Consider the following 15,604-nt stretch of genomic DNA (forward strand, 5'->3'; position numbering starts at 1 on the left):
GACGCGCTTACCAATCACCTCTGTTTGGTGCTCCCACGCTCTTGGGCCATTCATTGAGCTTCACCGTCGAGTATACCAGGAAAGCCGGCGGGATTAAGTATCGCTTCATTTAAAGTCGTTACTGTGCACCTTCGTTCATAGTGTCCTGCTGATAACTTGTATTTCGGTAACTGTGATCTAATGTTGATCGACAAAGCATGCCTACGTGGTTAGGCATTCATCAGCTGCGGCGTTTTTTTCTTTTTTTTGTTATTTGCATATTCATGTTTTACAGTGACCAACGGGTTGTATTTATCGATTTGCTGTTATGCAGCATGCCCCCCTTATTTTAATTTCGAATAGTACGGGCGAAAATCGCCTTTGTCAATTATCGCACTTTGGTCATCTTCAGGAGGATTACTTGTAGTGCCGAAAATAATTTCCGCCACAAACGTTATTGCTTACATGGCTAATTAATAAGCTTTTATATTAATTACATATGTAAGTATACACTTTCTTACGCATGACGCTATTGTCGAGCTGAAGCAACAAAATGGTGAAGTCACATCCTTCCAGCAGACAGTCTCGAAATAGCTACAGCTACGAGTTTATCCAACCGCAAGATTATCTGCGAAATAAATTTGCTTTCGAGATGGCAGTTATTAAAGAGCCACCTTTGCGCAGTGGTCGCAAAGCGAACTGGAAAGGCATTGCGTGTTATAGCACATTTCTCGGGCATACTTTCTTCATACTTTCAGCTGGTGTCAGAATGTCGCTTGAGTGAATATGACTTCGCGATTACCGGGATTTATTTCTACAACTTCAGTATATGGAGCCACAGTTAAAAAGAAAAACGAAACTATGTGCGAAACTTTGTTACTTCATTTATATGAACGTGAGGACTCGTGCAAGGTTGTTAAGGTTATGCGCATATTTCAGTAATAGCCCCTGAAGACACGGAGACTGTTGTACCAGCCACGACACGTATGTTAAAAAGATCCCTCCTTTAACACGAAAAAAAAAAAACGACGAGAAAACCGAAAGTATAAAAAAATTGCGAAATACTGTAGTCTGCACAACCATGCCACAAACATTTATTCGTCCCACTGTGAAAGCATTTCTGGATAAATATTGATGGTTTGAGGGACTTAAGCGGTTGAGATATTTAATGGGCCTCAGTAGCCTTACTAAATGGTAATTGGACAATTGCGTTCGGTTAGAAATCATAGTATCGTTAGCGACTAAGAAATAACTTATTAAGCCCTTTCCACCGCTATCCTGATTTCCTTTTGTTTGGTGTTAGGCGTGGACGTGTTCGTGCTCGCTTACTGTGCTTTATAGTAATTCATAGGGCTTTTCTTTAAAATTAATTATGGACTATGGTTAGCGCCTGCCGAATATTTTCAAAAATGGAATTGCAGTGTCTAGAAAGAAGAGCAAAAACAAAACGTCAACTTCAGTCTTGTGACAAGATGTTCCTAACTGAGAGCCGAAGCAACTTTTATTTAGTTTGGCTCAAGATTTCTTAAACTCGCGTTCAAGAAAAAAAAGAAAAGACTGCCGCGTTACCGTTGATGTTGTCTTCATCTCAGCGTGAGTTATGCGCGTAATTTCACGTGATCTATAATTAAAACTTTTTCTGCCGGTTTTTGTTGGCTCTGATGTACACACACACACACACAAAAAAAAAAGATATTGCTCCAAAAAGACCTACTCACGATGATAGTGTACGTTTTGCGAAGGCGTTCGTTACAGCACGCATACTTCAGTTGCAGCCGAGTGATACGTGCGTGACGATGCGTTTGTTTAGCTACAAAGTTTTTTTTTTCAGCCAATACGCACTTTGGTGCAATGCTGGGTACCTTTTAAACCACTACGACGCTCGATCAGCGCATGCGCGTCGACGTCGTGATAGCACGACGACGTTGGCGCGTTTTCCCACAAATTCCGCGGGCATTGCGCGCCCTTTCTTAAATCTTGGCGCGGCGCCGAAAATATATAGACTCGCTCACCATGATGGGGGCCCGGGTACGGGTCCTCGAAGCGGCTGAATATTTAAAATTCCGTTTACGCGGTCATCGAGTCCAGAGCACGTAGGGTAGGCGAACAAATCCTCTCACATTCAAAAATAATCGGGCACTCCCACAATTTTTGTCCCCGATGTTTATAGAAAACGATCACGGTGTTTTCTTGATGCCTTCTTTCGGCTACTGATACGCGCTATCTACCTCGAGGCTATATTTCAGTCGATCGGTGTTATTCTTTAATTAGCGTTACTTGAGAGTGCTGTCTCTTTCCCTTAAACAAACTTTTCTACACATACAAGTCTACATATGTATTTGTTTCGGGACTGCTCTTTTTCTTTCTCACAAGAAAGTTCTAGCTTGTATCAATTTCATGTGCGTTTTCTTGACAAGTCAATCTATTATGTATGTGCGGCCACTTCGTGGATATAAAGCCTAGCGCTTTTCGTGGACCACTATTCATACGTTTTCTGATGACAAACGGTTGGCAGCTTACGCATCACAAGCTTATAAGTAAGATAATTTTCTTTTACTTTCCACTTGACGCTTAGGCTTTGTCTTAGGCATAAAGGAAAAGTAGAGCACAGCATACGTTCCGATTCGATTCGCTAGTTGGGACAACCCAAAGACATATATTTTTTTCAGGAACCCCCTCCTGATGAAGGGCACACTGCTTAAGCTAAATACAAATGAGAAAGCACAACGAAAAGCATCTGCTTGTGATTATTATCAAATTGAATGACATGCTCGTTCATCCATACAAACTTCAACTGCAAAATATATACTTTTGCGTTGTTTAGATCGGTAATATTCATGTGATACCAATTTTCTTATGCTTCGCCTGAAACATATATTTGCTAACGCAGCCTGGGGCCTGTGCTAAATATTTAGAAGCATATATAGGTATGGGGGGCGAGCGCCCAAAAGAGGCCACGCGTTCACCTGTAGAACATTTTGAACAGCCACCCATGAATCAACTGGAACGGAGGTCACCCTCTATGCAAAGTTCAGTAAATCAATCAGGCTGACAATATTTTTCTTAAGTGAGAAAACAGTGAATATGAAATGCATTGTGATAACTGACGTCTAGAGAAGGGCAGGAGCTTGAAAATACAATATGCCAGATGCAGGAATGCTGCTATAAACAGTAGGGCAGCGTTATTGCGTCGGGTCCAGCAAGTAATTATCTCGTACAGGTACATCTTTATTGTTTTTGTTTCCTTTTCCTGCCCAGTCAAAAATCGCAATGCTTCGGAGCAGAGGCAGACTACCTGTTCTCACCCTCCGGGCACGGGAAGTTTTTGCATTTCTCTGGACGTATATACCTGCCGATGCCAGAACGTCGCACGCGTTTCCCCGTCCCCATTTTCTCTCACTACCGTCCACGTGTCCTTGAGGACATATAGGCCCTCCAACCTTTGGCTGCTTTTGTGGTTCTTGAGTTCTTCTTCAAACAAGCCGTGACACGTGGTTTCCTTCCGGGACATCGCCGATTTTATCGATCGACGTGCAGCAATCTCTTCCGCCTTTTCTATACCGACGCATCCTCCACTCTCTGGCTATTCCCGCCAGCAGGCCTCCTAAACTGCTCGCGCTCTCTGCGTTGGAAGCAAGCGCCCAATTCAGCCTGCCAATGAACGTGCTTTTCTACGGTCACGGGAATTGCATTAACTTATTTTGGAGAGCAATGGCTACGAGTTTTGTTCCCGATTTGTTGTAAAAACCACCTGTAAATATTTCCAAATGCTCTAAAGGCAGTAATTTTTTTACAAACAGTGCGCATTTTCAACTTTTTTCGGTTTAGAGGCTTTCCGATGATCATGAGTATTGCAATACTCTGCTGGAGAGCACAATTATACGCTGATGGCTCCCTAGTTGCAACAGTCACCTTGAAATACTTCCAGATACTCTCAAGGCCGCAATTTTTTATAAACGACGCGCATTTTCACCTTTTCTGGATTAGTAGTGCGCTTAGCCGTGAACGGTCACAAGTGAAGCGCCGCCTTAAACATGTTGGTCACCTTTCGTCATTGCTTAGATTGGCGACGTTGTTTCAATTCGCAAATCATTTAGGTCGCTTAGCGAGATACCGAAAAGAGGGCGTGGGGACCTTATTCGAAGGACTCTGGGACAGTTGCGACACTTAGTGGAGGAGCTTCCCCATCTGCGAAACTGTTCGACCTTTGACATATCAAACACATCACAGCGAGCACATTCTACGCACTCGAGGGTTACTTTGAAGGCGCATGCGTACTGAACGCTTTCTACGTGCCGCAGTGAAGAACGTTATCCAAGCCGAACGTGCTTCTATACCATTTGTTATCCGACTGCGCTTGTTGTCTCATGTGCGTGCCGTACTCGTTTTCGTGCGTCCGGTGAGACGAACCCGGCTTTTTTTGGATGCCGTGTCTCTGCGCGCGTGCGGTGTGCTCTGTGTATTTTCCTCGTTGATGTGTCTGTTCACCGCAGACCACGTCGCTGCCTGTTCGGAAACTCACGTATACTCGTTTTATACGCTCTGCGGTGTCGGTGCATTCAGGACCCCATAAAATATCCGGTCATGCATTCTTGGCAGTCAAGTTAGTCAAGACAAAAAAATAAGTATTTTATGCCGTAGTTTATCATCGGTACACATTCTTGATGTGTTCGGAAGTAAATAACGTGCGCGATGCGTTGAGCTCACGTGTGAGCTATCTTGTTGTACTTGGCATCCAAAAATTCACTTGTCGAACGCTCCTCTTCTGCAGCGATACTGGTGCCAGCGGGAAAGTTCTACGAATTTATAAACTATTAGTAACTCTTATAGTGTGATAGCAGTTACTTATAGTAGTAAATTATAGTATTATTAACTCGTGTGGCAGGGACGGGAAAGGTGTGCCAGTCAGTTTCACCGGACGTTACGGTGGAAGAGGAGCGAGTGCTGGTTAAACTGTTCGTCGACGAATGTCGGCGATATTGTCAGTGATCGGTTTGGAGCGGACTTAGTTACTGTCGGCGAGTGTCGCCCGACGACGTGAGCACGAACTCGAGACGAGTGCTGACGAGTGTGAGCTGAGGCGAGTGTTAGCATTCCTGGATGCCGGTTTAGTGTATATGAAATTGGGTAATGAACGCGAATGAGTGGTCGGCGAGTGCGTGCGCGCGAGAGGGAGCGTGTGAGCGTGACTGAGTGCCGATCAGTGTGAGCATATGTCAGTGCTAGACATGGATTCAGGGCTCTGGACTGGACGCGCGGAAGGAAAGACATACAGACACACAGAAGACGCCAACGTTTCCGTTGCTGCAAGAAACAGAGCAGAGCACAGTTTTTGCCCCTCGTTACACCAAACTGATGACGTGACAGCGGCGGCTACCTGCACAGTTTCTTGTAGCAACAAATTGGTTGGTACTCCTTGCCCAAGAAGTTCTGTTAACACACGAGTGCGAATGAACACGTTGTCCGAAATAATATCGGTCAGGGAGTATGAGCCACTGTTCACTTATTCTGCCAACCTATGCGCCTAAGATTTGGGCCTGTGCACAGCGTGTGGTACACCCTGCCCTCGTTTTGTGTGTCTGCAGGTTTCTGTGCGTCGAGAATTGAATTCGGATCTGCTTTGCTCATTTTAGCTAACTCCGGTCTGGATTTTCCGAACCAGGGACGTTCAATGTTTGCTTACACAATTTCCTTAATATTTCAAATACGCGGAAAATTAAGTGACTACATCTTTGCTTACTTTCACTAAACAATAAAACTTTAAAGCCTTTAAGGAAATATTGAAACGTCGCTACTTTCATCACGCCATAGATGTCTTTTTGCATGGTCGGGCATGTGCTAACGTCGACTCCCTCAGTTACTGTTCAGAAAATCCAAGAAACTTCCTGCGTGCCCAGAGTCGTACTGAAGAACGGAGGTCACTGCACTGATTCCTGCTTAACGAGACTCATACACTCCCCATTCCATTATTTTTTCTTTTAGTCTCCCTCTCCTTCTACGTGTTTGCATTTTTCTTTATCTTTCTGTCTCCGATACCCTTTCGCCAGCGCAGGGTAGCCAACTAGATACCTATTTCTTAATTAACCTCCATGCCTTTCGCCTCTCATTTATCTCTCTCTCTTTCTATGCTTAATGATCAGAGAATTTTCTATGGCAACATACTTGTTATTATACAGAATGCTATATGTGATATGTAACTACATATAAGGGCACGTGTGCTGAAAGGGTTCGTTTAGCACGGTCTGAAGGGCACGGTACTTGTGATCACGTGCGCACTACTGAATCACCACGGTATGGGTGCAGACGTATTCTAGTGTTAAAGACAATGATGCTGCGGTAATGACATCAACTACGACGACGGGTGACCACGGCAACAACAATGTAGAAAACTCTTCTGCATGATCGGGTTCGTGCACCTGAGTACCAGTTCGATAAGTCAAGGGCAATGTATTGGAGGGTGTGCCACTACGCAGTGATGAGTTGTAAGGAACGACGTGACGGTAGCCGACGCGGTTGGGCCCTTGCCCTTACATTTATTACGGAACGCGAAGGCGAAGCGAAGCGCTGGCTTCTTCAAGGGCTAACCCTTGAGCCCACTTTCAGGGTCGGTTCAAGCCTTCGGACCGACCGAAACTGTCGGGCAGATAAACCCAAGGTAACCGCGTATTTGTGCTTCTCAACCTCCTAAATATGTTTGACTAAATATGTTTGAAATATGTGAAAACCCCATCATCATATATATACACCACGTGCACATACGCGCACTGTCCCGACCACCTGCATCTCATTTCGGGCAGTTGAAAAGTACGCATAAATGGCATAATGCATAACGCTGAACACGTGCACCGGAAATAGCGTTCTTATGTATTTCAAAGTACCTTACAGGCCCCAAGGGGAGTAACGGGGAGGGGGGGGGGACATCGTTGAACAAATGGCAACAGGAAACCGGTACATGTTAACTAATAATGCGAGAGCTAAGAATGTTTACAGTGATAATGCGCTTGCAAAACAGTTTCACAAATGAAAACGCCAAAGCAATACAGAGTTGTCAGGAAAAGAAAATGAAAAGTACAGTTCACGGTAAACAGAAAAAGCGGCGCATTACTGGCGCACAAATAACGCACTTAGCGAGAGCACATAAAACAGACAAAATGAAAACAACTTAAAAAAAAAGAAGCGTAGCAAGAAGAAAAATGAACGATCTGGACCGCGACCCGGTATGCAGGATTTGCCGAAGCAGCGACAATACGAAGCAAATGTCACTGGAACGTCACTTATTTGCAGCACACAAGGCAGGGGCACTCCGCACAACGGCCTCCGGTAATTTATGCAGCGGTTCTTCCGTCTGCGTGCGCGGCAGGCTCTTTACCTTCGCTGGAGCACCGGGGCTTCACGTGGCTCCCTAATCCGAGTAAATCCCTCGTTGTTCATCGGCAGAACGCATTCGCTTTTTCGCTTTTCTTTCTTCCTTTTTTCTTGTTTCTTTTGCATGAATGTTGAGCAAAGAACGCTTTACCGCGAGCACTGCAACAAGCATAGAGAGAGCGCAGCAAAACTCACCTGCGGTGACTCTTCTCGTCTTAAATAGTCGTGAATGCGTGCTTCTGCAAACGAGGCCCAGGTAAATTAAGAGGTTAACTTTGACACTACAAAGGACGCTGACGCGTTGTTGAGCTCCTTGAGAACGAGCGAATTGAATGAGAGACTTCGAGGGGTTGTTGTTGTTGTTGTTGTTGTTGTCTCTAAACATGGCTCAGTGCCGTGCATGTACCGTTCTTTTTTTCTATTTGTGTACAAGACCTGCGTTGCTGCTTGTATTGCGTGTGGCAGCTAACGTTAGCCAAGGGTTTTAAATAAAATAAAAAGATAAAAAATAACACTGTATAATATACGATTACCAAACATACTATGCACCGTTGGCAAAGGTTTGACGACCATGCACCCTAGATATTATGATCGTACCTGGAATTTATTTCAACGCTTCTTTTTGTATTATTTAAGCAGCTTTGGCAACGCCCTACATTTGGAACATTGCCAACAACAATTAAGTATTTCGAACAGCTTGTTGGTGGAAATAAGATAAATGCTGGGGGGGGGAGGGAATTTCTCACAGGTATATATTATGTGCATTACTTAACGTAACCTTCCGTGATCGCCGTCTTCTCTTCGGCTTTAATGTGTTTATCTCAATATACATTGCCTGTTAGCCTGCTTTACGTGACAGTTTTTGTCAGCTTTGTTCAGCACATTCATATGAATTGGAGGAGGGAAAGGAGGAGGGGGAAGATTTGGTTGTTTGTAGGATAGAGTCTTGCAAGACATGGTGGAAGTTGTTTCACAGATCCTCCTACCAGAAAATTTCGTCGCCGTTCAAAACCGCCGCACGAGACGGGTGAACAAACCGACACGTACGGAGAGCTGGAACGGGAAGGACACAAGCCCACCCTGCGATCGCCGCCTTCACACGGCACCAAGTCTGGCCGCCAATTCCCCAACACAACGCCCTGAAATGAATATGTCATTCCTTACCAATAATTGGCTAAACAGCCCTCCCCGTTCCCCATGTTCATGAATGCGCCTTCACTTGAAGCACAAGCTTGACTGGATTTTAATGACGCCAGGCATGAAGGCGCCAAAAACATCCCTTGCCTTTCATTCGGCTTGTACACGTTAGGCGTCGCCTAGATTAACTGAAGCATGGGCTTTAAGTTAAGGCACATTTTTCTGTCTGCGGTGGTACGTTTACGTCACTTGGAAACGTCAACACTAGCCGGAGACACTTTCGTCTTGAATGTCTTATAACGGCGGAACATGATGTCATTCACACTACTGTGTTGAGGGCCTAGAGGCTGGAGTGCTCGAAACGACATTTCGACGTTGAACAGCATTTATTGGATCGAGTTTCCCAGAGCTGCTGCGGAGCGTGTGAATTGGCTTTGAGATTGGTTGACGTATTTGTGAAAGTTGACTCTAAGTTTGCTTTACGTGAACCTTTTGTGAGCTGCCTCTATATTGCGTTTACGTGACTTCGAGTCTGAGTGTACTTCTGAAAAGTACAAAATTTTTCACGAATGCGTTTGCTGCACCTTTGAAACTAGATTTCAACGCGACAGGAAGGTTACAGACGGTATTATGTTAGACCTAAAAACAGTGTAGGGACAATTTCCGGATCTTCTATGGAATGCTTCGAGGGTCTTTTCAGCTGCAAACCCCCCCATAAATAATAATATTTGGGGTTTTACGTGCCAAAACCACTTCCTGATTATGAGGCACGCCGTAGTGGAGGACTCCGGAAATTTTGACCACCTGGGGTTCTTTAACGTGCACCTAAATCTAAGCACACGGGTGTTTTCGCATTTCGCCCCCATCGAAATGCGGCCGCCATGGCCGGGATTCGATCCCGCGACCTCGTGCTCAGCAGCCCAACACCATAGCCACTGAGCAACCACGGCGGGTCCCCCATAAAACACGTAAATTTTCTAAAATAATTTTTTGCGGTACCTAGGGGTGCCGCCTAGAGATAGAAACAAGGAATGTTTTTGGCACAAAGGCTACAGGCCGGTGGGATACAAAAAAAAAAAACGAGCTACAAGGGCTTAACCAATACCCGACTTCCAATTTTGTGATCTTCCACTTCAACTTTCATTCCACGCGGCATTGGCCACGTCCCACCTGCTTCGTCCCACTGGCGTGCATTGTCTCGAGTGTTGCCTTCTTATCGTTTATTTGAACCCGGGCGAGTTGCCGTCTCTCTTTCTGATGCAGATTTCTTTTTTTAGCGGTAAAATGAAGATCACGTGCGGCACTCGCGTTTTCTATCAGCGCGCTGCCCCTGTAGTTCAGTGCGTGCACGTACAATTGGCAGCGCATAAAATGAGAAACCGAGCACTGGTTCCATTCAAGTCGTTTCCCAGCAGACGCTGTCGTCACTGCAATGTTACACAGTTACGTTGCATTTACGTCGCAGAATATCCGGGGCGGCGGCGTAGTTGTCCGTGAGCGAAAATTTCTGTATTTATATTTGGGTAAATGCATCTGCCACGCCTTGCTATATGACACTCGGTATAAGCGGGTTATATTGCCACATCATTCTATCACTAAAGTCGCTCATACCTTGTCTTACATTCTTGACAAAGTTTCACGGAATTTTGAGGATGACGGCCCACAAACAAATGTCATGAAAGGAAAAACCAAGTGCGCATGCCTTTTAATTTAAATGTTCTCGGACTAAAATAATGATAGTTCGAAAAAAATAACAGAAATCCGAAACTGAGGTAATTATTTTTGGCGTGGCCGTGCATTACCGCCGGATTCGGCGCACGCAAGAGGCGGCGTTTCTACCGGAAAGCTCGCCTTTGTGCACAGCCTTCGCCTCCAGCACTTCCCGGTAAACATTACGGTTGCACAAGTGGCAGTTGCCGGGAAGTGTGAGAAGCAGCCAGTAATGTTTGAACGCTATCGCGTTACACTCTTAAAGGCGAAGCTTCAGCGTCTTCTAAATTTACCCTCTAGCCCTTCCCAGTATTACGCGCAGCCTCGAAAAAGTTTCCACCAGAGCTCAAGCTTTGAAAAGAAGCTATTTACGCCACTGCTTGCTTTTTTTTTACGCACGCGTCCACAACTGAACGTGTGCAGACATCTGCAGTAGACGCTCTGCGTTCTCAGGCGTAAGTATGCCATAGATTTGAAGAAACGCGAAGAGTTCTCGCGCATGGGTTTTTATATATGTAGGTACACTATTTAGTATGTATGTATACTTATGACATTAAAAACAAAAATCACTGGACGGGCATACCTCGAAGTATTCTCTGTGACGTCCCGTCGGAAGCCAATTAGATCACTCCACCCAGTCACATCCCTCACCCGTTCTCAGTAGACTTTGCAGATGCGGGGAAAACATAAGAAGCAGAACCATGGTGATATGTAGCGATGCGAATGTTTCAAAAATAACAAATAATAAATTACACGCTTTGTGCAGTGTGTCAAAATTCGGCCTTTGATCCGAACAACCTTTTCTATCGACTCAGTTCCTTTCTTCGAATCCATCAGAATTGTTTCAGGGTCGTTTTAAGCCAATGGAGGGCTTAGAAACAGCCTCTTGACGGGCGACCTTAAGCGTTTATTCAAGTAATATCTACATGGTGTCTGTACGTAAAGAATAACAAAGTTAAAGATATATAATCTATTAAATGTACCCGGAAAAGTTGAAATTACTAAGGTTACCACTGACTTCATTTCATGTAGCTCACGCCCAACGCAAGTTCATTTCAGTTTCTCTGATTCCACAAAGGCTGCGCACAGGAATACTCTCAGACATTACTTCAGGATCATTTTTTGAGCCATCATCATCATACACGTCCTCGAGCGCATGCGCACGAGCAGAAGTCACGAAAGGCTTTAGCGCGTACACACGCTAAAGTCAGGTCACGGAACCTTTGATCATGGTCCTAGTGAAAATGCAGCTTTGTCAAGGAAATTCAGGCGGTGCCTATTTGAGCTGAGCCACCGAATACTATTCAAATTACAATGTTGCTACTTGGCAGTGGAGCTGCTAGCTGTTCGAGTTAGCTCAGCTTCTTCGAACCGGTAGGCGTATGGTTGGTATTTCGTTTAGTTTGTCGAAAAGGAAACGATAAAGAAGGCTTTGGATGTAGCCGTGCTGCGCGCAATACGGCACCATGGCCAGGATAATTAACCTTGTTAGTTCACGCCAGTAGTTGGGTAAAAAAAATGTGCTCAGTCAATGAGAGCCAGTTAAAATTGCCTCATATACATTTCCACACCCCACAATGATCTGGCCATAGTTTATCAACAAGTGCTGAGTTAGCACTGTAAAATGTAACGTGTAATAAGAAGTGTCAGTGAAATAGGACATACTTATGGCAGGAGATGATGTTCCGGCAAACCCGGCGCAATCACACAAATCTACCGTTATCGGTTGCTACAATGGAATGCTTATTGCAGAAAAATACAGAAGCGCTTTGTCAGCAGTCTCTTAAAGGCAGAGGGGAGTTTCTTCCTTTAGGATAAAACTATGTTTTTTATATATCCGACCTTTCTCTGAAGCTCGACTTACGTTGCTGAGTTATGCCGTGCTGATTCGTCAATCACGAAGTACTCATTGAAAGGTTCGGCCAATTTAAACCTTGCTCCCCGAGGACGTACAAAAAAAGTGAAGAATGAAAAGTATGCTTTTTAAGCATTAAATGCATTTAGCTCCCGTTGTCGGCGACCTTCAACTGACTTTGAGCCAAAAGCGAGAGCCATTATCCGGGCACTCATACGGGAACATCCGGGCAAATTGCGAAAACAAATCGAGATCATCTGGGAAACCAGTCAAAACATAAGGAAATGCTGTCTCTGACCGGCAACCATTTGTACAGGGCCTCATTACATACCCTAGTTCCTGCCCAAACAAGTTACAAAAAGTATTGCTTCCAAGTTGTTTCTAATGTTTGTTCACAATATCCCTCAAGCAGTAACTTCTAGTATACTAATGTGTTTATCATTTCCAACAGCGAGTTGAAAAGGCAGGTACAGGCAACCATACACATAACAGTAATCTTTTGGCGCTGAGACAGGGTTTCCTGTGCTCTTTTAAACGACAGCGGTCCGTGAATTCCGCGGCGAGGGTTTTGCGTCACCTCAAGAGATGGCGCCACTCTGCGTGGCGCCTCCTTTAGATGCCTTTCTTCTTCTAGCTGGCCAGCTGTCTCCCTAGCGTCTTTCGCTGCCCGCCATACTGCCTTCAGCCGGTTTTCTTCTAGCTGGGCAGCGTCCATATGGGCCAGTGCACAGTATGACGTGGTGCGGTGTTGTGCACTGCACTGCACCCATTTTAAGGTTATGGCTAGTATCATTTCCAACCAATCTGCTTTGCCGGTTGGAATTGCATGCTTATATCTACTCTCGATCACGGTAGCGACAGCAATTTTTGTACTAGCAATTTCCGCCATCGACGAACTTATATGGAATAAAGCTTGACACATATACCTTTACACCCTGCCTGAATATTGGGCGATGACCCACTAGTGCCATTCACTAACTTGTTCGAGTTTTTTAGATGAAACCGGTCACATCGACTTTAAGGGAAACGCAGCTATTGCTGCCTTAACATTGGATCTTATACTGTCCTGTGACTGGCGCAGCATGGTCTTAGTCGCTTTTGCGCCATTAAACTCGAATTAACAAACTAAAGCTTGACGTGCCATGCTCGAAGGATGCACGTGAGTACTTCAAGTCATGAGGGCGCTCTGGTGTAAAGAACTACTGCCCTGCGCTTCGTTCATTTGCATGTTATTTACACTCGGAATCGCTGTTCTTGACGAGCTTCCCTAGCTTTGATGCATCAGTCAGCCTGCCTACGACATTTAGATATTTCTAATTACTGTGCCACATATTCTCAGCCCCATACCGTTGTTTCATTTAAATTTAGTTTGTGATCTCCTTTAGAGAAGTAAAAGTAGTGTGTCTTATGCGTTTAAGTTGTGCCTCCGGTGGGGCAGTGTAAATACCTTTTTTTCACCTTTAACCTATCGTGACTTAACCATTGCCTTTACTAAAACAACAGTTTAGCTTGTTGCTGATGGATCACTCAATATACTCAAGTTTAAACCCTTATTAATAAACAATATTACTCCATTAATAAGTTTCACCCTGCTATCAGTGTAAACAAGATAACGTTGCCGCCTTCCAGTAAACAACAGATGCTGAGCTGCCTTAGAAGCGTCGCTTAATAAAATAAAATAAAAAATGGCATTACAGGCATGGAATAAAGAGTACTCACCGGCCACGAAAAGCTCCACGCGGGACTCCGTCACCACTACAGCGGCGGAAGTGACGTTGTCGCGGTAGGTGACGTTGCAATCGTAGTTTCCGCTGTCGGAGCGCTCCAAGCGGTTCAGCCGCAAAGCGGGCGGGTCGCTGAGAAGCGAGAAGAACGCCCTGCCCGACCAAGATGGCCGCTTCCAGTGAGTTCCGTCCACCAGGCCGCCAGTTCCTCCCAACGCCGTGGCCGACGGTTCTGGCGCTTCGATCGCGTAAACCCTCTTCGCCTGTAGGTGGCCATTGGTGTAGTAGGGTGAGCTGCCGTATTCTTTGTAGGCGTGGGTTGAGACGTGGAACCAGACGGCTGAGATTGGCTCACGGGTTGCCGTGTTGATGGGGCACGGAAGTGACGTCGGCTCGCCTTCCAAGACGTTCAGGCGTAGTGGCGTATTTGGGCCCCTTCTGTCGTCTGCAAAATGAAAGAAACAAAAATACATTGTGTACAGCAGGAGTTGTCAACACTTATACCCAAGCATAGTTCCACATCCAGAAAAATTAGAGCTTGTTCATATTTGTTTCTAGCCATGTAGAGTATCCTTTTATAGAGGAATAATTAAATGGTGTTTGGGCAGAGAAATTATTAGTGTAGTTATTATTCATTAACAAATAAGTTTGTTTGCTATTCACCACATAAAGCTTGATTGGGAGTATCATGAACATTGCTATAACTGCCCCGCGCTTGAATCAGCATTTCGAAGCATCAAATTCAGCGTAGAATAAATGATATGTCGGGCTTCACAGCGTTAATTAGACGGAGTTTTGGCATATATTTGCTGTGCCCAAATTTGAGTGTCCGTGTGCACACGTGTGCGTATTCGTGTGTGTATGTCGTGTGTGTATGTGTGTGCGTGTGACTGATCTTCTTGCGCTTCCTGCAAGGCAACCGGATATTGTATCAGCCAGAAACTTCGTGGTCGAACATGATATTCTCTACCATACAACTCACTCCGTTTTATCGACAAAACGGGCTCTTTTCTCTCAAGATATTGTTATGGTTAAACTGCGAATGGCGCTATAGTAAAGAGAATATTAGTGTTGAGATCAAGCATAGTACAAAAAAATGAGGAGTCACATTGACAAGCTGGAACTGCGGCTTCGCCTAATGAACCAGAGCAGAAGGCAACTTAACGTCGAAACCTTGCCGGCAGTCTAAGTTCTTAATTGAGATTCAAAAATAACTTGTAAACTAAAGCCCCGTTAGGACTTCTCGCGTGCGTTTTTGCGAAAGGCTGAAAGTGCCGGGCTGAAGAACCGCAATGACATAAAGACAAGAGACGCTTCGCTTTAAGATGCGGTATGCATAAATTGGGGCGCGAGGCGTCGAGCGCCGTTTCAGAAACCATCAATTTCGGACCTCGCGCGGGTGTCCGGCGCTGCACTCGCGCGAAATTCACTGAGCAAGAATGCAGCATCACGGTAAGCTCTCCTTTGCTCGTAACGCATGCCCGCTTAAGCATTCCGTGCGCCCATGAAGTCGACAATGCGGACAAAAGTGTAAGGGAAACGGGAAAGGGCTGACCTAACCGCGCGAGCCCGCTGAAACGGAACCTCGCCTCTGCGGCACACAAATTACTTCTTACGCTACCTTCGCCGCTGGCGTCTGTATTATTTTCGAGGATGCCATCGCGAGAACTCGTATTACATCATCAAGGCACGTAACGACTCCCCCGATGTTCTGCTATTTCGGGCCCTTGGTCTTGCGTGTTCGTGTTGTTTTGCTTTTCCTCGCCCACTAGATTTACCGTGGTAGCGTTATCTTCTGCTCCTTTGTTCTTTCCTTCTAGCCGTGCAGCTATAG

At 45.3% G+C, this 15,604-nt stretch overlaps 1 protein-coding gene across 1 annotated transcript in view; it reads right to left on the reverse strand.

Annotated features, from left to right (window-relative positions):
* The window catches only part of LOC142558534 (uncharacterized), a 107,672-nt gene that overhangs the window by 61,846 nt on the left and 30,222 nt on the right, over positions 1-15,604 (reverse strand). Inside the window, exon 2 of the mRNA XM_075670668.1 lies at positions 13,766-14,215. Within this exon, the coding sequence (XP_075526783.1) occupies positions 13,766-14,215 (450 nt within the window). The remainder of the gene's footprint in view (positions 1-13,765; positions 14,216-15,604) is intronic.

Source organism: Dermacentor variabilis, chromosome 9 (genome assembly GCF_050947875.1).
Source record: "Dermacentor variabilis isolate Ectoservices chromosome 9, ASM5094787v1, whole genome shotgun sequence".
Classification (NCBI taxonomy): domain Eukaryota; kingdom Metazoa; phylum Arthropoda; class Arachnida; order Ixodida; family Ixodidae; genus Dermacentor; species Dermacentor variabilis.